At 42.5% G+C, this 27,872-nt stretch overlaps 1 protein-coding gene and 1 long non-coding RNA gene across 17 annotated transcripts in view; one reads left to right on the top strand and one right to left on the bottom strand.

The window, feature by feature from the left end:
• The window catches only part of LOC127631962 (tripartite motif-containing protein 16-like), a 44,528-nt gene that overhangs the window by 1,228 nt on the left and 15,428 nt on the right, over positions 1–27,872 (top strand). For 3 of the 16 annotated variants that reach the window (XM_052110403.1, XM_052110399.1, XM_052110390.1), the window contains exon 1: positions 22,506–22,810. Coding sequence is in view for 8 of the 16 variants with exons in the window: in XM_052110396.1 (XP_051966356.1) it covers positions 23,137–23,730; positions 23,916–24,011; positions 24,611–24,844; positions 25,160–25,313; positions 25,408–25,467; positions 25,902–26,147 (1,384 nt within the window). In the remaining 8 variants the exon portion in view is untranslated. Of the gene's footprint in view, positions 1–1,690; positions 2,283–2,609; positions 2,706–5,306; positions 5,541–20,318; positions 20,473–20,567; positions 20,628–22,504; positions 22,811–23,077; positions 23,731–23,915; positions 24,012–24,610; positions 24,845–25,159; positions 25,314–25,407; positions 25,468–25,901; positions 26,542–27,289; positions 27,622–27,872 lie in introns of those variants that run through there. The other 13 variants (XM_052110402.1, XM_052110401.1, XR_007969026.1 and 10 more) reach the window with 12 other exon arrangements.
• LOC127631976 (uncharacterized) overlaps positions 1,933–27,872 on the bottom strand; it is a 36,650-nt gene continuing 10,710 nt past the window's right edge. Inside the window, exon 3 of the long non-coding RNA XR_007969031.1 lies at positions 1,933–2,072. This is a non-coding gene — a long non-coding RNA (uncharacterized LOC127631976). The remainder of the gene's footprint in view (positions 2,073–27,872) is intronic.

The following is a 27,872-nucleotide window of genomic DNA, read 5'->3' as shown; positions in this document are numbered from 1 at the left end:
ATTGTTATCTTTAAATATAAAAAAATTACATATATGTATATATATAAAATAAAAAATATTCAGATAATTAAAATGCATTACATTCTTGTGGCAGAAGAGTTAATCATTGATAAGACAATATAAAAAGTGGCTTTAGAATACAATGTATTGTTTACTACCATATTATTGATCATAAATCAATCATTGACACACAGTTCACAGCAATCCATTACACAAGTGAATTTGTCAATCAGTTGGAGATTTATTATGTGGGCTTGTTTAAGGACCATCAATTTACACCTGCATCAGACATTTTTTTTTTTTTGTAGAAACAAGCCACATACAAGTGTACGGAAGAGGATTAGGGCCAAGCAATAAAAAATAAATAAATAAAGCCATCTCGAGAATAAAGTCATTATAATGCGAGATTAAACTCGTTAAATTTCGAGAAAAAAGTCATTAAATATCGAGAATAAAGTCGTTGTGTTTCGAGAAAAAACTCGTTAAGTTTAATCTCGCATTATAATGACTTTAATCTCGATATTTAATGAGTTTATTCTCAAGATTGTATTTCGACTTTTTTCTCGAAATTTAACGAGTTTAATCTCGCATTATAATGACTTTAATCTCGAGAGTTTTTTATTTTTTATTATTGCTTGGCCCTAATCCTCTTCCGTACAAGTTTACTATATAGTACACAACACTACAGATATATTTTACAATAATGCCAAGACATTATATTAATTACATAGTGCAATGGTTTTCAAAGTTTTGGAGTTGCTGGAGGTACAAAGAGTATTTAAATAATATTTTAAGTCTTTACAAAAAAGTGCAAATAGAGGCTTTATAGACTTTACACTTATGTATAAAAAAACTTTAAACAGATCAATCAGAAAATTTTAACTAAGTTATCAAAACTGTGAAAATAAATAAAATAAAACCAAATAAAACGTCTTTATAAAGCAAAGAAAAATTCGTTAAAACAGAGTTACGTACAAACAAACAACCTTTTCTCCAAAATACTACAGCGTGTACACATTCTCAAAAACGGTGATCTACAGCATTACAGAAGGAGTAAAGTGGATCTATTTCATGGAGCATGTTTCTTAAATAAAGATCGACTGGGTAAAAACGGTGTAACAGTTTAAAGGACACCTCCTTAACCTTGTTAATAATTACATATTTGTGAGGTAAAGACCATACGACCTGCGTCAGACATACTTGTATCGCGTCTCGGGTGTGTTAACTTGCGTCATAAACATAAAATGTTTAGTTCACTGTTTCAAGTTAAATATAGTTTAATACTCAATCTTTAAACACATCGTAAGATCCCTTGGATCGCATTTGCGGTCCTTCAAGTGTTTTGAACGCAAGAATGTAACGCATGTTTGTGATGTATGTCTGCTGACGGGTTGTTTATGTTTTCTTCACTGTATAAACTGCGTGTTGCTCATACAGCTGAAGTTTCACTTACTGCCCTCTGGAGTAAACAGGTGGTACTACAAGCTTGAATTTCTAATCGCGCGATATTAACTCATTAAATCGACAGCCCTAATATATATATATATATATATATATATATATATATATATATATATATATATATATATATATATATATATATATATATATATATAACATATTGATCTTTAATTTTTTTAATCATCCTTATAAAGGGGAACAGACTAAGAGAATCTGTTGAATTCTTGAGCTTTATAGAAATGGCAGAATCTTCAGGAAGTGAATTTCAGGAGCAGTTCAGCTGTTCGATCTGTTTGGATCCACTGAAGGAGCCGGTGACGATTCCATGTGGACACAGTTACTGCATGAGCTGCATTACTGACTGCTGGGATCAAAAGGACCAGATGCCACCATACCGTTGTCCCCAATGCAGAGAGACCTTCACTCAAAGACCTGCACTGAAAAAGAACACTGTTCTAGCTGAGATGATGGAGAAGCTGCAGAAGACATCCATACAAACTGCTTCCTGTTCTCAGGAGGACTCTTGTGTGGAGTGTGATGTTTGTACCACAGAGAAGAATAGAGCTGTAATGTCCTGTCTGCAGTGTTTGGCCTCCTTCTGTGAAACTCATCTGCAGCCTCACTATCAGTCTCCTGCATTTATGAAGCACAAACTGGTCAAAGTCTCCATGCAAATTCAAGAGAACATTTGCCTCAATCATGGAAAACCTCTTGATATTTACTGTCAGGTTGACAGTCAGTGCATTTGTTACTTGTGCATGATCGACAATCATAAAGACCATGGTGTGGTATTGGTGGAATTGAAATTGACTGAAAAAAAGGTAATGCTAGTTAATTAGCTTAATTCTTATATTTATATTTAATATGCATATAGAATATTAAAAGAAAATTGCAGATTATTTTCAGTGTCCCATATCTGTTGTGCGATGCTGGACGATAGTTTTGAACACGTTTCTCAGATTGTAAAAATTAGCAGAAAATGTGTGTTACAACTGAAGCTGTGAATAATCCTATAATGTGTCATTTTCACTTTAAATGAGACTGACCTCATGAATGTTACCATGTTTACTAGATCAGACTGACAAGGTATAAAGTTTTGTTACTCTATTCATCATATTTGTATTGATTTTGTGTGTTAACATCCTCAGAAAGAGCTAAGGAAGACACTGGTGAAATGCCAGGAAATGATCCAGGAGCGAGAGGGAAGTCAGCAGGAACTCAGTGATGCTGTGAAGTCTTTTAAAGTTAGTATCAATGTGTTGGGCACAGATGCACCTGCACCTTTTAGATCCAATGTCAACAGTGTATTTGTAAAGTATGTGGATTACATACTGTGTATGAGGAGCTGTGTAGGCCATAATTGTTGAAAAGCCTCTTAAAAACACTAGTGAAATGTATACATTGATATAAACATGAGTGAAATTAATTTATATGCATTATTGAAACGTTTCTTGCAAACACTAGTGAAATTAAGATATTGATTGTTAGAGTGTTCTGGGTGATTGCTAGGGCGTTGCTATGGTGTTCTGGGTGATCGCTAGTGCGTTGCTTGGTGTTTTCTAGTGTGTTCTGGTTGGTTGCTAGGGTGTTGCTAGGTTGTTGTTAGGCGGCTGCTAGGGTGTTGTTGGTGGTTGCTTGGGTGTTCTGTATAGTTTCTAGGGCATTGCTAGATGGTTGTTAGAGTCTTCTGGGTGGTTGCTAGGGCGTTTCTATTGTGTTCTGGTTGGTCGCTAGTGTGTTGCTTGGTGGTTTCTAGTGTGTTCTGGTTGGTCGCTAGGGTGTTGCTAGGTGGTGGTTAGGCAGCTGCTAGGGTGCTCTTGGTGGTTGCTAGGGCATCGCACACTTGGGTGTTAAGGTAGCCTAGCAGGGGCTAAAAGGAAGCTGCTAATCAGCTTATTCCTGACCCCCTGCACCTCATGCTCCAAATTCAACTGAGTGGGAACACAGCTTCTGAAATCCTCTTTCATCATCCTGTTAAATTTGCTCTTACAGAACTAATTGAATGGATGTGAGACAATGTGACAATATCATCTGTACATCTTGTTAGATCAGTATACACTCACCTTAAGGATTATTAGGAACACCTGTTCAATTTCTCATTAATACAATTATCTAATCAACCAATCACATGGCAGTTGCTTCAATGCATTTAGGGCTGTGGTCCTGGTCAAGACAATCTCCTGAACTCCAAACTGAATGTCAGAATGGGAAAGAAAGGTGATTTAAGCAATTTTGAGCGTGGCATGGTTGTTGGTGCCAGACGGGCCGGTCTGAGTATTTCACAATCTGCTCAGTTACTGGGATTTTCACGCACAACCATTTCTAGTGTTTACAAAGAATGGTGTGAAAAGGGAAAAACATCCAGTATGCGGCAGTCCTGTGGGCGAAAATGCCTTGTTGATGCTAGAGGTCAGAGGAGAATGGGCTGACTGATTCAAGCTGATAGAAGAGCAACTTTGCCTGAAATAACCACTCGTTACAACCGAGGTATGCAGCAAAGCATTTGTGAAGCCACAATATGCACAACCTTGAGGCGGATGGGCTACAACAGCAGAAGACCCCACCGGGTACCACTCATCTCCACTACAAATAGGAAAAAAGAGGCTACAATTTGCAAGAGCTCACCAAAATTGGACAGTTGAAGACTGGAAAAATGTTGACTGGTCTGATGAGTCTCGATTTCTGTTGAGACATTCAGATGGTAGAGTCAGAATTTGGCGTAAACAGAATGAGAACATGGATCCATCATGCCTTGTTACCACTGTGCAGGCTGGTGGTGGTGGTGTAATGGTGTGGGGGATGTTTTCTTGGCACACTTTAGGCCCCTTAGTGCCAATTGGGCATCGTTTAAATGCCACGGCCTGCCTGAGCATTGTTTCTGACCATGTCCATCCCTTTATGGCCACCATGTACCCATCCTCTGATGGCTACTTCCAGCAGGATAATGCACCATGTCACAAAGCTCGAATCATTTCAAATTGGTTTCTTGAACATGACAATGAGTTCACTGTACTAAAATGGCCCCCACAGTCACCAGATCTCAACCCAATAGAGCATCTTTGGGATGTGGTAGAACGGGAGCTTCGTGCCCTGGATGTGCATCCCACAAATCTCCATCAACTGCAAGATGCTATCCTATCAATATGGGCCAACATTTCTAAAGAATGCTTTCAGCACCTTGTTGAATCAATGCCACGTAGAATTAAGGCAGTTCTGAAGGCGAAAGGGGGTCAAACACAGTATTAGTATGTGTTCCTAATAATCCTTTAGGTGAGTGTATGTATATGATCACAATAGTAGTTAATGCAAGACGTTGTGATATGTCTGATTGAAAGGGATTTCTGTAGTGATTGAGAGACCATTTCACAAGTGTACAGTATATGAGAAGAGTTGAAGTAATGATTGGAAAACACTTTCAGCTACAAATGTGTACATTTATTTTAGGAAATTTAAGTCCACAGAATCAGTTTTGAATATGAATATCTAAATTTCACTAGTGCTTATAAGAAGCTTTTCAATAATGCGTTTGAAGGATTGATATTTATATCAAGAGCTTAATAACACTATAGGGTATGTAAGAAACTTCAATAATGCATATGAATGAATTTCACTGACGTTTACACCGATGTGTTAATTTCACTGTTGTCTGTAAGTGACCTTTTAACAATTTTGGCCTTCACAGCTCCATATATCATGCACATGTTGACATTTGTATGATCCTGAAGAATATATTGCACTGTATTGCAGTCTTTTGCATCTGTTTTTATTTAAATGTGCCCCCTGAATTTTTGTTCCTCGGATTTGTTTTTTTTCGTGTTGCTTTTACACCATTTTGTCTCCATCAGATCTCAGCTCAAGAGGCCGTGGAGGACAGTGAGAAGGTCTTCACTGAGCTCATCTCCTCTCTTGAGAAAAAACGCTCTGAGATTAAAGATCTGATCAGAGCTCAAGAGAAAGCTGAGATAGATCGAGCAGAGAAACTTCACAAACATCTGGATCAGGAGCTGACAGAACTCAGACAAAGAGACGAGGAGATACAGAAACTTTTAGTTACTGACAATCAGGTCCATTTTCTGAAGGTAATGACATTTCTCTTATGGTATATATATATATATATATAAACCTTCCTTAAGATGATATACCACCATTCTAAAAAGAAAATATTAATCTCCTATGCTTGATAAATGATGTCTGAGTTATTTGTTTCATTGCAGAGTTCTCAGTCTGTGTGTGTTTTACCCACTTTTGGAGATTTGCCCAACATCACTCATCACCCTCATCTGTCTTTTAAAGATATTTCAATCTCAGCACTCAAAGGGGTTTTGGAGGATGTTTGTCAACAAGAAACAAATAAAATATCCAGAGAAGGTGTGCACTTTTTATTCTAAAAATCTAAAGGGTTTGTTTTATTGTTTTATTCATGCTACATTTATTAAGTAACCTTGAATTTGGTTTGTAATTGTGTTTCCAGTGTCAAACGTTCATGTTGTAGAGTCTGCAGAACCAAAGACTCCAGTTGAATTTTTGCAGTGTAAGTTGAGCTTTACGTATTTCATTGTTTCTTCAACACACAATTGATAGAGATCCACAAATAACAACTACTAAAATGTGATCCGTTGAGCACTGCATTTGATTATTTGCTCATTCATCAGATTTCTGTCAGCTGCAACTGGATCCAAACACTGCACACAAAAACCTCATCCTGACAGAAGGGAACAGAAAAGTGTTGAATAACAATATAGCCCAAGAGTATCCTGATCACCCAGAGCGATTTGATTGTTATAATAATGTCTTGTGTAGAGAGGGTTTGTGTGGTCGTTGTTACTGGGAGGTTGAGTGCAGTGGGATGGATTGGTCTATAGAGGTCTCATACAAAGGAATTAGTCGTAAAGGAACAAGTTGTGACTGCAGACTTGGGTTTAACGAGAAGTCCTGGGGATTCACACGCTATCAAGCAAATTACTATTTAAGACATGGTAAAGAGCTGGTAAAAACCCGTACTCCCGCCTCTAGAATAGGGGTGTATCTGGATCACAGGGCAGGAACTCTGTCCTTCTACAGTGTCTCTAAAAAAAGGACTCTCATCCACAGAGTCCAGACCACATTCACTGAACCTCTCTATCCAGCATTTGAGATTGGACCAGGTTCAATTGTCAAGATCATAGAACATGGGAGATCTCAAACAGACCAGAAATAAAAGCAAAGAATAAAACACCAAAGATGCCAGAAGTTTGCTTTTTAAAAGCTCTTTTCAAAGGATCAAATGATACATGATTCATAAATCAGCAGTGCCTTAATTTAGATTTTTTTTTTTTAGTGATGACACAAGACGTGTTGTGTTTAGAGATTGATATAGTGTGACTGTTAAACTTGGATTTAAAGTGGGAAAAGGTAAATAAATAAAAGTAATAATCAACTGCAAATGATGTGTCAAAATGCAATTTGCGGATGCAATAGACAATGTTTTATTAAACGATTAATATACACAACCAGCTAAAATAGTAGTTGTCTCTTAAATTTGATATAGCCAGGTTTTATCTGAGATGAAATATATGAACTTCAGAATTATGTACTGAAAAGTTACAGGAGCCTTTGTTATCAAGTTAAGGGCAGTGGTGGCTCAGCGGTTAAGGCTCTGGGTTACTGACCAGAAGGTCAGGGGTTCAAGCCCCAACACCACCAAGACACCACTGTTGGGCCCTTTGAACCTATCTGCTCTGTATCATGGCTGACCCTGCACTCTGATGTGAAAAATAAATCATTTTACCATGTATATGCAGAAATGTATGTATAATGTGTGACAATTGATCAATTAAATTAAAGTATGTCATGACACTTGTATGACTGATTGTAGATGTGGCTAAATAGTACTTGTTTTGAAAGAGATGAGAGGAATAATATATATATATGTATAACAGTATATACTTTAAAGATGTGCAGATGTAAATTTTCATGTGTAGTTAAATTATTTTAAAATAGATAAAAATGCAATTCACCCAAAAAAAATAAAATGATTTGAATAAACCTATGATGAACATGTTTTCAATTTCTGAGTTCAAAGTCATTTCAGTATATGTTTCTGGGGCTTAATGCCAAAATGTGAGTTGGTGTTAATATCCAGGCAGAGACAAAAAAAGTCTAATTAAAAGCTGACATTATTGAAAAGAAAAGTAGGCATGAGTGGTGCCAACCAACACATGTAGGCATTTGTGAGGAACTCGACATGGAGGATGAGGAAGAATCCATATGCAGGAAGTTTATTAAACACAGCAGATAAATCCAAAACACTAGGCAGAGATGTAGCTGATTAACCAGGCAAAGTAGTCGATACACAAGTAAGCAAGTAAGCATGGGATAAACAGGAAGTCACCATAGAAGAAATGGTTAAGTGTCGGTATTCGGGAGAGGGCTCCCTCTGGCGGTCGGCTGAAGGGATAGCAGCCTCGTTCGTTACAGCATCTCTGATATATTGACATTTGTATGAAAGGCACAATTTGTTCAGGTCAATTTCTTGACGCAAAAGTTCATGTACTGTATACACTCACCTAAAGGATTATTAGGAACACCATACTAATACTGTGTTTGACCCCCTTTCGCCTTCAGAACTGCCTTAATTCTACGTGGCATTGATTCAACAAGGTGCTGAAAGCATTCTTTAGAAATGTTGGCCCATATTGATAGGATAGCATCTTGCAGTTGATGGAGATTTGTGGGATGCACATCCAGGGCACGAAGCTCCCGTTCCACCACATCCCAAAGATGCTCTATTGGGTTGAGATCTGGTGACTGTGGGGGCCATTTTAGTACAGTGAACTCATTGTCATGTTCAAGAAACCAATTTGAAATGATTCGAGCTTTGTGACATGGTGCATTATCCTGCTGGAAGTAGCCATCAGAGGATGGGTACCGGTGGGGTCTTCTGCTGTTGTAGCCCATCCGCCTCAAGGTTGTGCGTGTTGTGGCTTCACAAATGCTTTGCTGCATACCTCGGTTGTAACGAGTGGTTATTTCAGGCAAAGTTGCTCTTCTATCAGCTTGAATCAGTTGGCCCATTCTCCTCTGACCTCTAGCATCAACAAGGCATTTTCAGCCCACAGGACTGCCGCATACTGGATGTTTTCCCTTTTCACACCATTCTTTGTAAACCCTAGAAATGGTTGTGTGTGAAAATCCCAGTAACTGAGCAGATTGTGAAATACTCAGACCGGCCCGTCTGGCACCAACAACTATGCCACGCTCAAAATTGCTTAAATCACCTTTCTTTCCCATTCTGACATTCAGTTTGGAGTTCAGGAGATTGTCTTGACCAGGACCACACCCCTAAATGCATTGAAGCAACTGCCATGTGATTGGTTGATTAGATAATTGCATTAATGAGAAATTGAACAGGTGTTCCTAATAATCCTTTAGGTGAGTGTATAAATTGACCTATCACACTTTTTTATTCTCTGAAATAGTGTATACTGGCTTTCCAATGATCAAAATAAATTAATATAAAGCCTCACCATCAGTCTTCTGCATCTATGAAGCACAAACTGGTCAAAGTCTCCACACACATTCAAGAGAACATTTGCCTCAATCATGGAACATTTCTAGAGACTTACTGTCAGGATGACAGTCGGTGCATTTGTTACTTGTGCATGATTGACAATCATAAAGGCCACAGTGTGGTATCTGTGGAATGTGAATGGACTAAGAAAATGTCATATTTAATTTGGGTTATTTTAGCTTAGGCCTATATTGATAAATAAAGGTAATTTAAATTCAAAGTAGTTTCAGAAGGGAACAGAAAATTGATTAATAACAATAAAGCCCAAGTGTATCCTGATCATCCAGAGTGATTTGATAGGTATTGGGATGTCCTGTGTAGAGAGGGTTTTTGTGGTCATTGTATACATGTTACCAGGCACAAGCCTTATATGTTCTATGTGTGTGTTTTAGAAGATTACGTCATGCTCGTTCTCTATCCTTGTAAATGGTTTGTTAAATGGTTTGTGCTTTCTATGCCCAACATTCCCGTGAGAAACTGGAGTGCTGTTTGGGACAAAGTATATACATTTTAGACTCTTAGTATATGAACTTGTTGCCCTTTTGACCTGATGAGTTTTCAGAGCTGAATTCAGAGAGCTTGGTGCTAACTTAGATATAACTATAAATGTTATTGTTTTAAGCAATGTGTAGACGGGAGTCTTGCACATCCGCACATACTGGATAAGACACACATATGTTAGTGCTGTTGAGATCATGATGTTTATGCATCATGATCATGCACCCACTTCAATGGGTCATAACAATATGTCCTAAAAACCTTGCGTTAGCTTCAAACCGTGCAGAGCGCACTGTACCAAATAATGAATCTTTCTTGGCACAGTCTCAAGAGGGTATAATGACCTTAACTTAACTTTTGGTCCTCAGACTAACAGCTCAGCTCTCTGGCTCTCCACATCTGACTTCCAGCTTTGAGGCCTCATCTTATTATCTGTACTTTAACTTTAATTACTTAGTTCATTAAACAAAGACAAGACAAAGTATTATTAGATTAAGTCCAGGACTTAGTCCTTGGATATATCCTTAAGATATATCTACTTAACTTTAAAGGACCAAATGTATATTTTCTTTATATCACCCCCCAACCACCTCTCTCTCTCTGTCTCTCTCTCTCTCTCTCTCTCTCTCTCGGGACACATCCACACGCACCATTTAGTGAAAACCAGGAAGTGTGTGTATTCAAAAGAAATGAAACTGAATTATCTGCCACATCAGTGACTCAACACAAATAGTTTGGCGTAAAGCTGTTGAGGAGGGAATATTCGGCTTGTTTTATCTGTCAAAGTAGGTAAGTACTTTTTAGAAAATGAAATTCATGGTTTTGTCTGTGTTATTTTGTCCTTATTGAAATAGATCTAGCAATTATTTATCTGTGTAGTTATGCTAACATGTAAAATTGGATGTTGCGTTGGCTAAACTGTTTACTTATCAGTTTCTATGGAAGAATTTGGCTTTGGACTGCTGTGTCCTTGAATATTGTCAAAAAGACATGTAATTTCCTCTTTAAAGATAAATTGAACAAAATGCTCTTTCATTTATTTAGCCATCCTTATAAAGGGGAACAGACTAAGAGAATCTGTTGAATTCTTGAGCTTTATAGAAATGGCAGAATCTTCAGGAAGGGAATTTCAGGAGCAGTTCAGCTGTTTGATCTGTTTGGATCCACTGAAGGAGCCGGTGACGATTCCATGTGGACACAGTTATTGCATGAGCTGCATTACTGACTGCTGGGATCAAAAGGACCAGATGCCACCATACCACTGTCCCCAATGCAGAGAGACCTTCACTCAAAGACCTGCACTGAAAAAGAACACTGTTCTAGCTGAGATGATGGAGAAGCTGCAGAAGACATCCATACAAACTGCTTCCTGTTCTCAGGAGGACTCTTGTGTGGAGTGTGATGTTTGTACCACAGAGAAGAATAGAGCTGTAATGTCCTGTCTGCAGTGTTTGGCCTCCCTCCTCGGGCTCGCATGCCCGCTCTCCTATCACCAGTATTAGTTTCACCCAGTCCAAGATGGCGGCGCGGCGCGGTAGCACGCAGCGGCCACTCCGGATCCACAACGGTGCTATTTTTGTTAAAAAAGCCCGACTTTTGCAACACATGGACATCGGAGCAACCAGTGTTCGTGTCTACCATCGCCAGACACTACTCAAATATAAGAATCATGCAAAAACCAAGCTGCATGATGACCTGCAGGAGGCGCTACGGCGTACTCGGCTTGCTCGCGGAGACCAGGCCTCCAGCCCTCGGCGTCGCCTGATGCCGGTGGCGGGGAGAGGGCGTCGTGGCGGTGTCGCGAGCGAAGCGGAAAGAGGCGGGGTCCATGCTAGGCTAAAACAAACCCTAGCCGGCCGGCTCTCCGTCTATCCTGCTCTCAAATGTTTGCTCCCTGGACAATAAACTGGACTATATCCGACTCCAGCAGGCTACATGGCGTGAGTTTAGAGACTGCTGCGTCTTTGTTTTCCGCGAGGCGTGGCTCAGCGACAGAGTTCGGATGCCGCCATTCAGCTAGGCGGGCTCGCCTCGTTTAGTGCCGACAGAAATACAGCTCTCTGCGGTAAGACTTCGCGGTGGTGGCTTGTGTGTTTACATCAACACGGAATGGTGCAAGAACTCTATGTTAGTCTCTAGTTACTGTTCATCGCTGTTGGAGCTTGTGACTGTTAGATGCAGACCTTTTTATCTACCACGGGAATTCACCACTGTTTGCATAACCGGGTTTACATTCCCCAAGCGTAACGCTAAGGAAGCTCTGTGAACTGTATGGGGCTATGAGCGAACTGCAGAGCGCTCACCCGGCCGGACTGTTTATTGTCGCGGAGATTTCAACCATGCAAATCTCAAGACAGTGCTCCCTAAATTCCATCAGTATGTGGACTTTGCAGCGAGAGGCGAGCAGCTTGATCTTGTTTACACAAACATCCCAGGCGTGCAGGCGGAGCCCGCCCCCACCTCGGCTACTCAGACCACATCTCTGTTATGTTAATTCCAGCATACAGACCGGCTCGATCAGGCGCACAAAACCGCTTCAGAAGCAGGTGAAAACCTGGCCAGCAGGAGCCATCTCTGCTCTTCAGGACTGTTTTGAGTGTACTGACTGGCACATGTTCAGGAGGCTGCAACATATGGCGATTCTACCAACTTGGAGGAATACACAGCATCAGTGACCAGCTACATCAGCAAGTGCATTGATGATGTCACTTTCTCAAGACCATCACCACGCGCTCAACCAGAAGCCGTGGATGACTGCGGAGGTGCGTGCGCTGCTGAGGTCGAGACTCCGCCTTCAGAGCAGGCGATAAGGCAGCCCTAAGAACAGCTAGGGCCAAACTGTCACGGGCAATCAGAGAGGCAAAGCGGCGCTGCGCCCAGAGAATCCACAGTCACTTCCAGGACAGCGGTGACCGCGGCGCATGTGGCAGGGCATCCAGGCCATCACCAACTACAGGACAACATCAGTTGCCTGTGACAAAGATGCCTCCCTTCCAGATGCGCTGAGCGACTTCTACGCTCGGTTTGAAGTGCAGAACGGCGTGATGGCGAGGAAGTCCACCCCTCCTCCCAGCGACCAGGTGCTCTGTCTTACCACGGCAGATGTGAGGAAAACTCTACGTAGAGTCAACCCACGGAAGGCTGCTGGACCAGACAACATTCCTGGCAGAGTGCTCAGAGGATGTGCAGACCAGCTAGCAGATGTTCTTACCGACATCTTCAACATCTCTCTGAGCAGCGCCGTTGTTCCAGCGTGCTTCAAGGCCACCACCATCATCCCCATGCCAAAGAAGTCTTCAGTGTCCTGCCTCAGCGACTACCGTCCCGTCGCACTCACACCCATCATCATGAAGTGCTTCGAGAGGCTCGTCATGAGGCAGATTAAGACCCAGCTGCCCCCTCACTAGACCCACTGCAGTTTGCGTATCGTTCAAACCGTTCAGCGGACGATGCCATCACCACAACCCTCCATCTGGCCCTCACCCACCTAGACAATAAGGACTCATACGTTCGAATGCTGTTCATAGATTTCAGCTCAGCATTCAACACAATCATTCCCCAGCACCTGATTGGAAGCTGAACCTGCTGGGCCTGGACACCTCCCTCTGCAACTGGATCCTGGACTTCCTGACTGGGAGACCTCAGTCAGTCGGATCGGGAACAGCATCTCCACCACCACCACACTGAGCACTGGGGCCCCCAGGGCTGTGTGCTCAGTCCACTGCTGTTCACTCTGCTGACTCACGACTGTGCAGCAATGCACAGCTCGAATCACATCATCAAGTTCGCCCGATGACCACGACCGTGGTGGGTCTCATCAGCAAGAACAACGAGTCAGCATACAGAGAGGAGGTGCAGCGGCTGACGAACTGGTGTAGAGCCAACAACCTGTCCCTGAATGTCGACAAAACAAAAGAGATGGTTGTTGACTTTAGGAGAGCACAAGGTGAACACACTCCGCTGAACATCGATGGCTCCTCTGTGGAGATTGTCAAGAGCACCAAATTTCTTGGTGTTCACCTGGCGGAGAACCTCACCTGGTCCCTCAACACCAGCTCTATCACCAAGAAAGCCCAGCAGCGTCTCTACTTTCTTCGAAGGCTGAGGAAAGCACATCTCCCAACCCCCATCCTCACTACATTCTATAGAGGGACTATTGAGAGCATCCTGAGCAGCTGCATCACTGCCTGGTTTGGGACTTGCACCGTTTAGGACCGCAAAGCCCTGCAGAGGATAGTGAGGACAGCTGAGAAGATCATTGGGGTCTCTCTTCCCTCCATCAAAGACATTTACAAAAAACACTGTATCCATAAAGCAACCAGCATTGTGGGCGACCCCACACACCCCTCACACAAACTCTTTACCCTCCTCCCGTCTGGCAAGAGGTACCGAAGCATTCGGGCCCTCACGGCCAGACTGTGTAACAGCTTCTTCCCCAAGCCATCAGACTCCTCAATACTCAGAGACTGGTTTGACACACACGTGTCCTGAGTTGCACTTTAATAACTGTCACTTTATAACTGTCTGCTACCTCAATAACTGCTATGTGCATAGAACATTATCTCATAGTATGTTATGTTTACATTTTAGAAACTGTCATCTTTTTGCACTACTGAGTACTGGTCGGTAGCTGCACTGTCTATTGTCCTGTTCATTGTCAGTAATTTGTTGTACTGTCCTGTACTTTTTGCACATGTTTGCACGTGCACTTTATATAGGTAGTTTATATAGGTATTTTATTTCGTTGTGTAGTCTCATGTGGTCCTATGTTGGTCCTTTGTTGTTTTTATGTAGCACCATGGTCCTGGAGGAACGTTGTCTCGTTTTGCTGTGTACTGTACTAACTGTATATGGTTGAAACGACAATAAAAAACCACTTGACTTGACTTGACTTGACCCGCACTCGTCCCAATCACTAGATCATTAGTTTCACCTGTACTCGTCTCATCACCTATCATTGGTTACACCTGCACTCGCCCCTATATATATCACAACCCTTTCGTCTCACTCCGGTTGGTTATTGTGTTTAGTTTCCCGTATCTTTGCCCCCCGCTAGTCTCGTCTAGTTTTGTACTCCTCTAGTTTACCCCTTAGCTTGCCAGCTCCCCTTGTTACCCTGTCTTTTGCTCCCACTAGTCCCGTCTAGTTGTGTCTGATTCCGGCTCGACCTCCCGCTCTCGTTGACCACTCTCTCCCGGATTTGCCCCTTTTCTCTACTTTGATTCCCCGGCTTTTGACCCTACGCTTCCTCGACGATTCTCCCTCTGGATTTTCCCCACTGTACCTTCGCCTGCTCTTTAATAAAAGCAGTTTTTGACTTACATTGTGACTGTCTCTTCTTGTGCGGGTGACAAAATAACCAACCTCACCGTAGACAGTCACAATGCGTCACGCGGAGGATTCGCGCAGCTCACTAGAGCGGAGAAGCACGTCACATTCGGCGCGAGGAGCTACAGTTTGGAAAGATGACCACGCGCTCACGGCCCAGGGGCAGCAGGTATGCACTATTTCTGATTTATTTCACCCTGTTTCACCTGTGTCTGCCCCTGAGCCCGTTTATGCGTCCCATGCATTTCTGAGCGCTGTGAGCCTTCAACCCCCTGAGAGGTTTGACGGCTCTTCGGGCGCTTACCAAGAGTTTTTCGTGCAAGGCAGCGGTTGTGTAACTCATAACCCCGTCCTTGACATTATGGAGCCAGCGGCCCGACTCTTGGTTTTGCGCCAGGGGAGCCAACCCATAGAGGCTTATGTTGTGGACTTTTGTGCCCTGGCTAACCAGGTGAATTTTGATGAGGTGGCTCTGAAAGACATTTTTCAATGTGGACTGAATGAGCCAACCTCATCATTCATGCCTGGTGGTCGCTGCTCTCTCAACCTGGCTCAGTTTATTAACCTCGCCCTACTGTACGCTGGTTCCTCGTTTACTGTGGGGGAGGCAGAAACTGAACCAGCGTTCCATACCACGGCCCCCGTCTCGAAGCCTACCACGGCCCCCGTCTCGAAGCCTACCACGGCCCCCGTCTCGAAGCCTACCAAGGCCCCCGTCTCGAAGCCTTACACGGCCCTAGTCCCGAAGCCTTACACGGCCCTAGTCCCGAAGCCTTACACGGCCCTAGTCCCGAAGCCTGACACGGCCCTAGTCCCGAAGCCTTACACGACCCTAGCCCCGAAGCCTTACATGGCCCTAGCCCCGAAGCCTTACACGGCCCCAGTCCCGAAGCCTGACACGGCCCCAGTCCCGAGGCCTGTCACGGCCCCAGTCCCGAGGCCTGTCACGGCCCCAGTCCTGAAGCCTGTCACGGCCCCAGTCCCGAAGCCTGTCACGGCCCCAGCCTCGAAGCCTGGCACGGCCAGCGAGTCAACGCCCATGCCTGCCACGGCCAACGAGCCAGTGCCCATGCCCGCCACGGCCAACGAGCCAGCGCCCATGCCCGCCACGGCCAACGAGCCAGCGCCCATGCCCGCCACGGCCAACGAGCCAGCGCCCATGCCTGCCACGGCCAACGAGCCAGCGCCCATGCCCGCCACGGCCAACGAGCCAGCGCCCATGTCTGCCACGGTCAGCGAGCAAGCGCCTGTAGCCTCGACCGTCCCCATGGCCACATCCCCTGTTGGCCGAAGACGTCAGAGAAGGAAGAGGGCCCCTTCTCCCCAGTCTCGTCTTGTACTCAAGACCGCAGAGGTTCCCTCAGAGTCTTCCACGGCTCTGCCAGCCTCTGCTCGCCCCTCAGAGCCCTCGCGGCCTCCGCCTCACGAGCCTCCCAAGGCTCCTCCTCCCAAGCCTCCCAGGGCTCCTCCTCTCGAGCCTCCCAGGGCTCCTCCTCTCGAGCCTCCTAGGGCTCCGTTTCTCGAGCCTCCCAGAGCTCTACCTCCCAAGCCCCCCAGGGTTCTGCCTTTCAAGTCTCTCGAGCCTCCCAGAGCTCTACCCCTCGAGCCTCCCAGAGCTCCGCCTCTCAAGCCTCCCAGGGCTTCTCCTCTCGAGTCTTTCAGGGCTCCCCCCCTTCCAAGCCTCTCAGGGCTTCTCCTCCCGAGTCTTTCAAGGCTCCTCCTCCCAAGCCTACCAGAGCTCTACCTCCCAAGCCCCCCAGGGTTCTGCCTTTCAAGTCTCTCGAGCCTCCCAGAGCTCTACCCCTCGAGCCTCCCAGAGCTCCGCCTCTCAAGCCTCTCAGGGCTTCCCCTCTCGAGTCTTTCAGGGCTCCTCCTCCCCTCGAGCCTCTCAGGGCTCCGTCCCTCGAGTCTTTCATGGCTCCACCCCTCAAGCCTCTCACGGCTTTGCCTCTCGAGTCTCTCAGGGCTCCTCCCCCTCTCGAGCCTCTCAGGGCTTCCCCTCTCGAGTCTTTCAGGGCTCCTCCTCCCCTTGAGCCTCTCAGGGCTCCTCCTCCCCTCGAGCCTCTCAGGGCTCCGTCCCTCGAGTCTTTCATGGCTCCACCCCTCAAGCCTCTCACGGCTTCGCCTCTCGAGTCTCTCAGGGCTCCTCCCCCTCTCAAGCCTCTCAGGGCTTCCCCTCTCGAGTCTCTCAGGGCTCCTCCTCCCCTCAAGCCTCTCAGGGCTTCTCCTCTCGAGTCTTTCAGGGCTCCACCTCCTTCCAAGCCTCTCAGGGCTTCTCCTCTCGAGTCTTTCAGGGCTCCTCCTCCCCTCGAGCCACTCAGGGCTCCGTCCCTCGAGTCTCTCAGGGCTCCTCCTCCCCTCCGGCCTCTCGGGGCTTCGTCTCTCGAGTCTTCCAGGGCTCCTCCTCCTCCCGAGCCTCTCGGGGCTCCGTCTCTTGAGTCTTTCATGGCTCCCCCCTCGAGCCTCTCGAGCCTTCCAGGGCCCCACCTCTAGAGCCTCTCGAGTCTTCCACGACCTTTTTCCCTGAGCCTCTCACGGCTCTACTCCCAGAGACTCCAGAGCTTCCTAGGGCTCCGCCTCTCGAGCCTCCTACGGGCTCCCCCTCCCGAGCCTCCACCGCTTCCCCTCCAGAGCCTCCCACGGCTCCACCTCCCGAGCCCCTCACGGCTCTGCTCCCAAAGACTCCAGAGCTTTCTATGGCTCCGCCTCTCGGGCCTCCTACGGCTCTACCCCCCGAGACTACAGAGCCTGCCAGGTCGTCACCTCGGGGACCTCCCACGGCGCCACCTCCCTTGGCTCCACCTCCTGAGCCTTCCAGGCCTTCGCCCCTAAAGCCTCCTTCGGCTCCACCTCCAGAGCCTTCCAGGCTTCCGCCTCTAGAGCCGCCCACGGTGCCACCGTCATTGGCTCCACCTCCTGAGCCTTTCAGGCCTTCGCCCCTAAAGCCTCCTTCGGCTCCACCTCCAGAGCCTTCCAGAACCCCAACTCCAGAGCCGCCTACAGTGCCGCCTCTGACGGCACTGCCTTTCACGGCTCAGCCCGGACTTCCTGACCCCCTCCCTGTCCTGTGGCCTCTTCCCTGGCCTCCGGACCCTATTCCTGTCCGGTGGTCACCTTCCAGACCCCCGGACCCAGTCCCTGTCCTCCAGTCGCCTTCCAGACCCCCTGACCCAGTCTCTGCCCTTTGGATGCCCCCTAGATCTCCCGACCACCCGCCTGTCCGCTATGTTCCCCCTGACCTTGCCTTGAAACTGCCCATTGACCCCATGGACTGTCTCATTTCCCTCTGTGCCCCTTGGACTGCCCTCAATTTTGTTTGTGGGTTTTGTGGGTTGTCTGTTCAGGGTTTTTGTTTGTTGGGATCGTCCAGCACCACTTCCCAGAGGTCGCGCCTCGCAACAGAGCTGGCCGTCAGGAGCCGTCCGTTATAGAGGGGGGAGTACTGTCACGAACCCCGCTCCCTCGCTCCGCCCCCTCGAACTTCCACGCTCGTTCCGCCCCCTCGAGCTCTTAGGCTCGTTTTGCTCCCTCGAGCTCGCACGCTCGTTTTGCTCCCTCGAGCTCTCATGCTCGTTAGCAGGTCTCCCTCCTCGGGCTCGCATGCCCGCTCTCCTATCACCAGTATTAGTTTCACCCGCACTCGTCCCAATCACTAGATCATTAGTTTCACCTGTACTCGTCTCATCACCTATCATTGGTTACACCTGCACTCGCCCCTATATATATCACAACCCTTTCGTCTCACTCCGGTTGGTTATTGTGTTTAGTTTCCCGTATCTTTGCCCCCCGCTAGTCTCGTCTAGTTTTGTACTCCTCTAGTTTACCCCTTAGCTTGCCAGCTCCCTTGTTACCCTGTCTTTTGCTCCCACTAGTCCCGCTCTAGTTGTGTCTGATTCCCGGCTCGACCTCCCGCTCTCGTTGACCACTCTCTCCCGGATTTGCCCCTTTTCTCTACTTTGATTCCCCGGCTTTTGACCCTACGCTTCCTCGACGATTCTCCCTCTGGATTTTCCCCACTGTACCTTCGCCTGCTCTTTAATAAAAGCAGTTTTTGACTTACATTGTGACTGTCTCTTCTTGTGCGGGTGACACCACCATTGTGTCCTTGAGCAAGCACTTAACTCCAGGTTGATCTGGGGGTTTGTCCCTGTAATAAGTGCACTGTAAGTCACTTTGACTAAAAGTGTCTGCCAAATGCATAAATGTAAATGTAAAAAAAAGCAGCTGGGACATTCTGAAAAATATCTGCTTTTGTGTTTTTATGTTAGAGAAAATCAAACAAGTTTTGAACAATGTTAGGGTGACTAAATAATAACAGCATTTTTACTATCCACAAACATGTTACCTATATGGGAACAAAAATGTAATTCGCTTTGGAAAAAAAAGTGACTTTTCTCTTTATCCAGCTTCATTGGACTGGTGATTGTGTGACAACTGTTTGCATTTAGATGAAAAAATAATGCATTATTTCAGCTGTTGCACCAAACTGAGTTACAACAATAGTGTGTCATCTGTGTGATCATGGCTTGCTCTCTCCATCAGATCTCAGCTCAAGAGGCCGTGGAGGACAGTGAGAAGGTCTTCACTGAGCTCATCTGCTCTCTTGAGAAAAAACGCTCTGAGATTAAAGATCTGATCAGAGCTCAAGAGAAAGCTGAGATAGATCGAGCAGAGAAATGTCACAAACAGCTGGATCAGGAGCTGACAGAACTCCAACAAAGAGACGAGGAGATACAGAAACTTTTAGTTACTGATAATCAACTCCATTTTCTGAAGGTAATGAAGCTCTTTTAATGATGATTTGTGTGTCCAAATATTAACTGTACCTCATTGAACTACCATAATTGCTACAGTATGTTGCTGCTACACACTTCTCTGGGTCATTTAAAAATATGTTTTTACCATGGGGTATTGTCTTGCAGCGTGATGTCTAAACGTGTTTTAAACAGTATCTTTGTATAATTATTATGCATGCAGTTTTTATGACTTCATATTAATTGAGAGACTACATGAACTAACAATCAAAAACATGTTGAAATTTAAAACTCCACTTAAATAGTTTTCAAGACATTTAAAATGTTGAAAAACTTGCAACATCTGAAAATCCAGACTTTCACTAATAAATTATTTTTAATTTGAAAGTAAATTCAAATTAATGCAATATTTAATGTGGACATTTTTGATATTTTGCTGTAAAATATTTAAGGAAATTGACTTTCCAAAATAACCCCATCCTAAGAAATATTGACAGTAGGTTAAAAGTGTGACAACTAGCCCCACTCTCCACTGTACTGTATATGTTTGCACATACATAGATAACGGAAAGATACAAAAAATATTTTCACTTAATATTTTCAGATCATAGGTTATTTTCAGTTCTCTAAATCTAAAGTGAAGCATATTTGTAAGTATTGTTTTTGACTGATTCTACACATCTTGTATTGTGTCTGTAAAATTAAACTTTGTGAAAAACTCATTGCAGAGTTTTCATTCCGTGTGTGACTTACCCATAACTGAAGACCTTCCCAACATCACTCAGCACCCTCATCTGTCTTTTAAAGACATTTCAATATCAGCGTTTAAAGAGGCTTTGGAGGATGTTTGTCAACAAGCAACAGCCAAAATATCACGAGAAGGTCTAAAAGCTTTTTTAAAAATGAAGTGTTTGTCATTACTATTAAAAACCAGTACTGTAACATTCAAGCGTTTTTGTTTCTTACTGTCTCCACAGTGTTGAATGTCCATGTAGCACAGTCTCCAGAACCTAAAACGCTAAGTGAATTCTTGCCATGTGAGTTTAAATTGAGTTATAAATAAAAGTTCAGGAGGAGCATGTTCATTTAATCCAGCCATTCAACATTAGAGTACGCATATATAAACCAATGCTTACCTCAATGCTGCGACAATCCTTCCAGCATACCTCCTCCACCCCAACTCCACCTCATGTCCAGTTTAAACTAAACTCCTTTAAGGTAAAACCAGGGGGGTGATTAGTGCTCAACCTGAGCCCTTCATTATGGACAGCGAGCCAAAATCTGTTTCTCTTCTATTCAAGGATTATCAAGGATTATATTGACATGTGAATTCCTGAACAGTATTATCTCTGCTGTTTTACAAAAACAATTGATAAATATCATCGGTTAATGTAAAGAACTAAAATGTGGAAATTTGGGTGCTGAAATTGTTCTTAATTTGTATTATTTATTTGTCTGTCTGTCCTCATCAGATTTCTGTCAGCTGCAACTGGATCCAAACACGGCACACAAAAACCTCATCCTGACAGAAGAGAACAGAAAAGTGTTGAATTACAATAAAGCCCAAGAGTATCCTGATCACCCAGAGCGATTTAATGGGTATTCGAATGTCCTGTGTAGAGAGGGTTTGTGTGGTCGTCGTTACTGGGAGGTTGAGTGCAGTGGGGATGAGTGGGTTATAGCAGTCACCTACAAAAGTATTAGTCGTAAAGGAAAAGGTGAAGACTGTAGACTTGGGTTTAACGAGAAGTCCTGGAGGTTGACCTTTAGTCAAAATAAATGTAATTTCAGACATAACAATCAGCTGGTCGATATCCGTGCTGTCCGCTCCTCAAGAATAGGGGTGTTTCTGGATCACAGGGCAGGAACTCTGTCCTTCTACAATGTCTCTGATGAAGTGAAACTCATCCACAGAGTCCAGACCACTTTCACTGAACCTCTCTATGCTGCATTTGGGATGGAAGTTGGATCATCTGTCAGGATCATAAAGATGGGGAGAATTCAGACAGACCAGAAATATCAAAAATGTATCACAAATAGATTAAATGAAATGTAAATGTTAACATGTTAAATGGAAAATATCCTCAAATTTCAATCAGTGATGCATAGCAGGTATATTAGAAACGAAGCAACATTTCCACAGTATTTTTAAGGGAACCTACAATTCTAGCACTGCTGATCTCTGATTACAAGTTTGAAACGTGACAAAATAAATGGAAATATAATCATCAATTTCAATTCATGTGTGAATCATTTATTTAAATCAAAATGCACGTTGTGGATTGGTAGAAAAATAAAAAGTCTCATACATTTTTTAAATAATATATATATATATATATATATATATATATATATATATATATATATATATATATATATATATAATACATTTTTAAAAAACAAACAGTGCACAATGCACTCTCACTTAAGACCATTGTTAACACTTCACAATACGGGTGCATTAATATGCATTAATTAATGCTTAACTAATGCACAGATAATATTGAGTTAATGTATGTCTCATGATTAACTAAGCCATTAATTAATGATTGCCACATCAGCAACTAATAAAGAGTTAAATTAAATGTGTCATCGTGGATTAATTCTCTAATAACTTATTATATGAACTAATAGTGTTAATTAATGTGTTAATTACACAATGAGCTGAAACCATGTATTTTAACTTCCACCCAATATGGGTGCACTAATATGCATTAATACATGCTTAAATATGGCATTATTACTGACAATTCATGTGTTACTTACAACAATTACTTAATGATGAGTTAATAGTCATTTGCCTCAACAAGTAAAGTCATGACATAATGATATCTTTGCAAACCATTAGTTAATGATTCATTAAAACAAATGTTGATACAGCCAAAGTACTGCCTAAAAACAAACAGCTTTTATAAAGTCCAATGATGGTCATTAATGATAAATTAGTTCTCAAGTCATGTGTATATGTGTATAGTGTATATTTAGACGGACAGATAGACAGATATTTTCTTCTTCACATTTCCTTCAGTTTCACATTTCCATCATCTCTCTCTCTCTCTCTTGGGACACATCCACACGCACCATTTAGTGAAAACCAGGAAGTGTGTTTATTCAAAAGAAACGAAACTGAATTATCTGCCACATCAGTGACTCAACACAAATAGTTTGGCGTAAAGCTGTTGAGGTGGGAATATTCGGCTTGTTTTAACTGTCAGAGCAGGTAAGAACTTTTAGAAAATGAAATTTATGGTTTTGTCTGTGTTATTTTGTCTTTATTGAAATAGAACTAGCAATTATTTATCTGCGTAGTTATGCTAACATGTACAATTGGACGTTGCGTTGGCTATACTGTTTACTTATCAGTTTCTATTGGTCATGTCCATGGAAGAATTTGGCTTTGGACTGCTGTGTCCTTGAATATTGTCAAAAAGACATGTAATTTCCTCTTTAAAGATAAATTGAACAAACTGCTCTTTCATTTATTTAGCCATCCTTATAAAGGGGAACAGACTAAGAGAATCTGTTGAATTCTTGAGCTGCATAGAAATGGCAGAATCTTCAGAAAGTGAACTTCAGGAGCAGTTCAGCTGTTCGATCTGTTTGGATCCACTGAAGGAGCCGGTGACGATTCCATGTGGACACAGTTACTGCATGAGCTGCATTACTGACTGCTGGGATCAAAAGGACCAGATGCCACCATACCACTGTCCCCAATGCAGAGAGACCTTCACTCAAAGACCTGCACTGAAAAAGAACACTGTTCTAGCTGAGATGATGGAGAAGCTGCAGAAGACATCCATACAAACTGCTTCCTGTTCTCAGGAGGACTCTTGTGTGGAGTGTGATGTTTGTACCACAGAGAAGAATAGAGCTGTAATGTCCTGTCTGCAGTGTTTGGCCTCCTTCTGTGAAACTCACCTGCAGATTCACTATCAGTCTCCTGCATTTATGAAGCACAAACTGGTCAAAGTCTCCATGCAAATTCAAGAGAACATTCCAGACAATAATTGTCTTCGTCACGATAAACCTCTTGATATTTACTGTCAGGATGACAGTCAGTGTATTTGTTACTTGTGCATGATTGACAATCATAAAGGCCACAGTGTAGTATCTGTGGAATCTGAATGGACTAATAAAAAGGTAATATATAAATATACATTTGATATCAATTTTAATATATATATATACACACACATACACTAAAAGGCAACTACAATTCATTTTCACATTATTTCACTCTTTATCGGATCGGACTGTTTTAAGGTTTTACAGTGTCTATTTTTTACAAAATGCTTGTTTTTATTTTTTTGCATTAACATCCTCAGAAACACTTAAAGGAGACAAAGGAGAAATGCCAAAATATGACCCAGGATCGAGAGAAATGTCATCAGGAACTCAGAGAGGCTGTGAAGTTTCTTAAAGTGAGATGTGGCTCTTTTGTTTCATTAAAGATTAAAGTTTGCTCAATGGGATTGTAACGTTTTGTCCTTTTTGTAGCTTGACAGCCACGGGTGACTGTGCACCTTCATTGTATGTAAAAAGTATGGAGTGGTGGTGGTGTAGTGGGCTAATGCACACAACTGTTAATCAGAAGTTTGTTGGTTCGATCCCCACGGCCACCACCATTGTGTCCTTGAGCAAGTCACTTAACTCCAGGTTGCTCCGGGGGGATTGTCCCTGTAATAAGTGCACTGAAGTCACTTTGGATAAAAGCATCTGCCAAATGCATAAATGTAAAAAAAAAGCTTTTTGAACAATGTTAGGGTGACTAAATGATAACAGTATTTTTAAATTACATTTTTTACTATCCACAAACATGTTACCTATATGGGAACAAAAATGTAATTCGCTTTGGAAAAAAAAGTGACTTTTCTCTTTATCCAGCTTCATTGGACTGGTGATGGTGTGACAACTGTTTGCATTTAGATGAAAAAATAATGCATTATTTCAGCTGTTGCACCAAACTGAGTTACAACAATAGTGTGTCATCTGTGTGATCATGGCTTTCTCTCCCAATCAGATCTCAGCTCAAGAGGCCGTGGAGGACAGTGAGAAGGTCTTCTCTGAGCTCATCTGCTCTCTTGAGAAAAAACGCTCTGAGATTAAAGATCTGATCAGAGCTCAAGAGAAAGCTGAGATAGATCGAGCAGAGAAACTTCACAAACATCTGGATCAGGAGCTGACAGAACTCAGACAAAGAGACGAGGAGATACAGAAACTGTTAATTACTGATAATCAAGTTCATTTTCTGAAGGTAAAAAGCTTTTCTTTTTTTTTGCTGTAAAAATTTAAGGAAATTGACTTTCCAAAATAAACCCATCCTAAGAAATATTGACAGTAGGTTAAAAGTGTGACAACTAGCCCCACTCTCCACTGTACTGTATATGTTTGCACATACATAGATAACGGAAAGATACAAAAAATATTTTCACTTAATATTTTCAGATCATAGGTTATTTTCAGTTCTCTAAATCTAAAGTTAAACATATTTGTAAGTATTGTTTTTTACTGATTCTACACATCTTGTATTGTGTCTGTAAAATTAAACTTTGTGAAAAACTCATTGCAGAGTTTTCAGTCCGTGTGTGACTTACCCATAACTGAAGACCTTCCCAACATCACTCAGCACCCTCATCTGTCTTTTAAAGACATTTCAATATCAGCGTTTAAAGAGGCTTTGGAGGATGTTTGTCAACAAGCAACAGCCAAAATATCACGAGAAGGTCTAAAAGCTTTTTAAAAATGAAGTGTTTGTCATTACTATTAAAAATCAGTACTGTAACATTCAAGCGTTTTTGTTTCTTACTGTCTCCACAGTGTTGAATGTCCATGTAGCACAGTCTCCAGAACCTAAAACGCTAAGTGAATTCTTGCCATGTGAGTTTAAATTGAGTTATAAATAAAAGTTCAGGAGGAGCATGTTCATTTAATCCAGCCATTCAACATTAGAGTACGCATATATAAACCAATGCTTACCTCAATGCTGCGACAATCCTTCCAGCATACCTCCTCCACCCCAACTCCACCTCATGTCCAGTTTAAACTAAACTCCTTTAAGGTAAAACCAGGGGGTGATTAGTGCTCAACCTGAGCCCTTCATTATGGACAGCGAGCCAAAATCTGTTTCTCTTCTATTCAAGGATTATCAAAGATTATATTGACATGTGAATTCCTGAACAGTATTATCTCTGCTGTTTTACAAATACAATTGATAAATATCATTGGTTAATGTAAAGAACTAAAATGTGGAAATTTGGGTTATGAAATTGTTCTTCATTTGTATTATTTATTTGTCTGTCTGTCCTCATCAGATTTCTGTCAGCTGCAACTGGATCCAAACACGGCACACAAAAACCTCATCCTGACAGAAGAGAACAGAAAAGTGTTGAATTACAATAAAGCCCAAGAGTATCCTGATCATCCAGAGCGATTTGATGGGCATTTGAATGTCCTGTGTAGAGAGGGTTTGTGTGGTCGTCGTTACTGGGAGGTTGAGTGCAGTGGGGATAAGTGGGTTATAGCAGTCACCTACAAAAGTATTAGTCGTAAAGGATCTAGTGAAAACCGTAGACTTGGGTTTAATGAGAAGTCCTGGAGGTTGACCTTTAGTCAAAATAAATGTAATTTCAGACATAACAATCAGCTGGTCGATATCCGTGCTGTCCGCTCCTCAAGAATAGGGGTGTTTCTGGATCACAGGGCAGGAACTCTGTCCTTCTACAATGTTTCTGATGAAGTGAAACTCATCCACAGAGTCCAGACCACTTTCACTGAACCTCTCTATCCTGCATTTGTGATTGCAGTTGGATCATCTGTCAGGATCATAAAGATGGGGAGAATTCAGACAGACCAGAAATAACAAAAATGTATCACAAATAGATTAAATGAAATGTAAATGTTAACATGTTAAATGGAAAATATCCTCAAATTTCAATCAGTGATGCATAGCAGGTATATTAGAAACGAAGCAACATTTCCACAGTATTTTTTAAGGAACCTACAATTCTAGCACTGCTGATCTCTGATTACAAGTTTGAAACGTGACAAAATAAATGGAAATATAATCATCAATTTCAATTCATGTGTGAATCATTTATTTAAATCAAAATGCACGTTGTGGATTGGTAGAAAAATAAAAAGTCTCATACATATATATATATATATATATATATATATATATATATATATATATAAATACATTTTTTAAAAAACAAACAGTGCACAATGCACTCTCACTTAAGACCATTGTTAACACTTCACAATACGGGTGCATTAATATGCATTAATTAATGCTTAACTAATGCACAGATAATATTGAGTTAATGTATGTCTCATGATTAACTAAGCCATTAATTAATGATTGCCACATCAGCAACTAATAAAGAGTTAAATTAAATGTGTCATCGTGGATTAATTCTCTAATAACTTATTATATGAACTAATAGTGTTAATTAATGTGTTAATTACACAATGAGCTGAAACCATGTATTTTAACTTCCACCCAATATGGGTGCACTAATATGCATTAATACATGCTTAAATATGGCATTATTACTGACAATTCATGTGTTACTTACAACAATTACTTAATGATGAGTTAATAGTCATTTGCCTCAACAAGTAAAGTCATGACATAATGATATCTTTGCAAACCATTAGTTAATGATTCATTAAAACAAATGTTGATACAGCCAAAGTACTGCCTAAAAACAAACAGCTTTTATAAAGTCCAATGATGGTCATTAATGATAAATTAGTTCTCAAGTCATGTGTATATGTGTATAGTGTATATTTAGACGGACAGATAGACAGATATTTTCTTCTTCACATTTCCTTCAGTTTCACATTTCCATCATCTCTCTCTCTCTCTCTTGGGACACATCCACACGCACCATTTAGTGAAAACCAGGAAGTGTGTGTATTCAAGAGAAACGAAACTGAATTATCTGCCACATCAGTGACTCAACACAAATAGTTTGGCGTAAAGCTGTTGAGGAGGGAATATTCGGCTTGTTTTAACTGTCAGAGCAGGTAAGAACTTTTAGAAAATGAAATTTATGGTTTTGTCTGTGTTATTTTGTCTTTATTGAAATAGAACTAGCAATTATTTATCTGCGTAGTTATGCTAACATGTACAATTGGACGTTGCGTTGGCTATACTGTTTACATATCAGTTTCTATGGAAGAATTTGGCTTTGGACTGCTGTGTCCTTGAATATTGTCAAAAAGACATGTCATTTCCTCCTTTAAAGATAAACTGAACAAACTGCTCTTTCATTTAT

Source organism: Xyrauchen texanus, chromosome 38, assembly GCF_025860055.1.
Source record: "Xyrauchen texanus isolate HMW12.3.18 chromosome 38, RBS_HiC_50CHRs, whole genome shotgun sequence".
In the NCBI taxonomy this organism is placed as follows: Eukaryota; Metazoa; Chordata; class Actinopteri; order Cypriniformes; family Catostomidae; genus Xyrauchen; species Xyrauchen texanus.
Note: the sequence above shows the minus strand (reverse complement) of the source record. Positions and strands in the feature narration are given on the sequence as shown.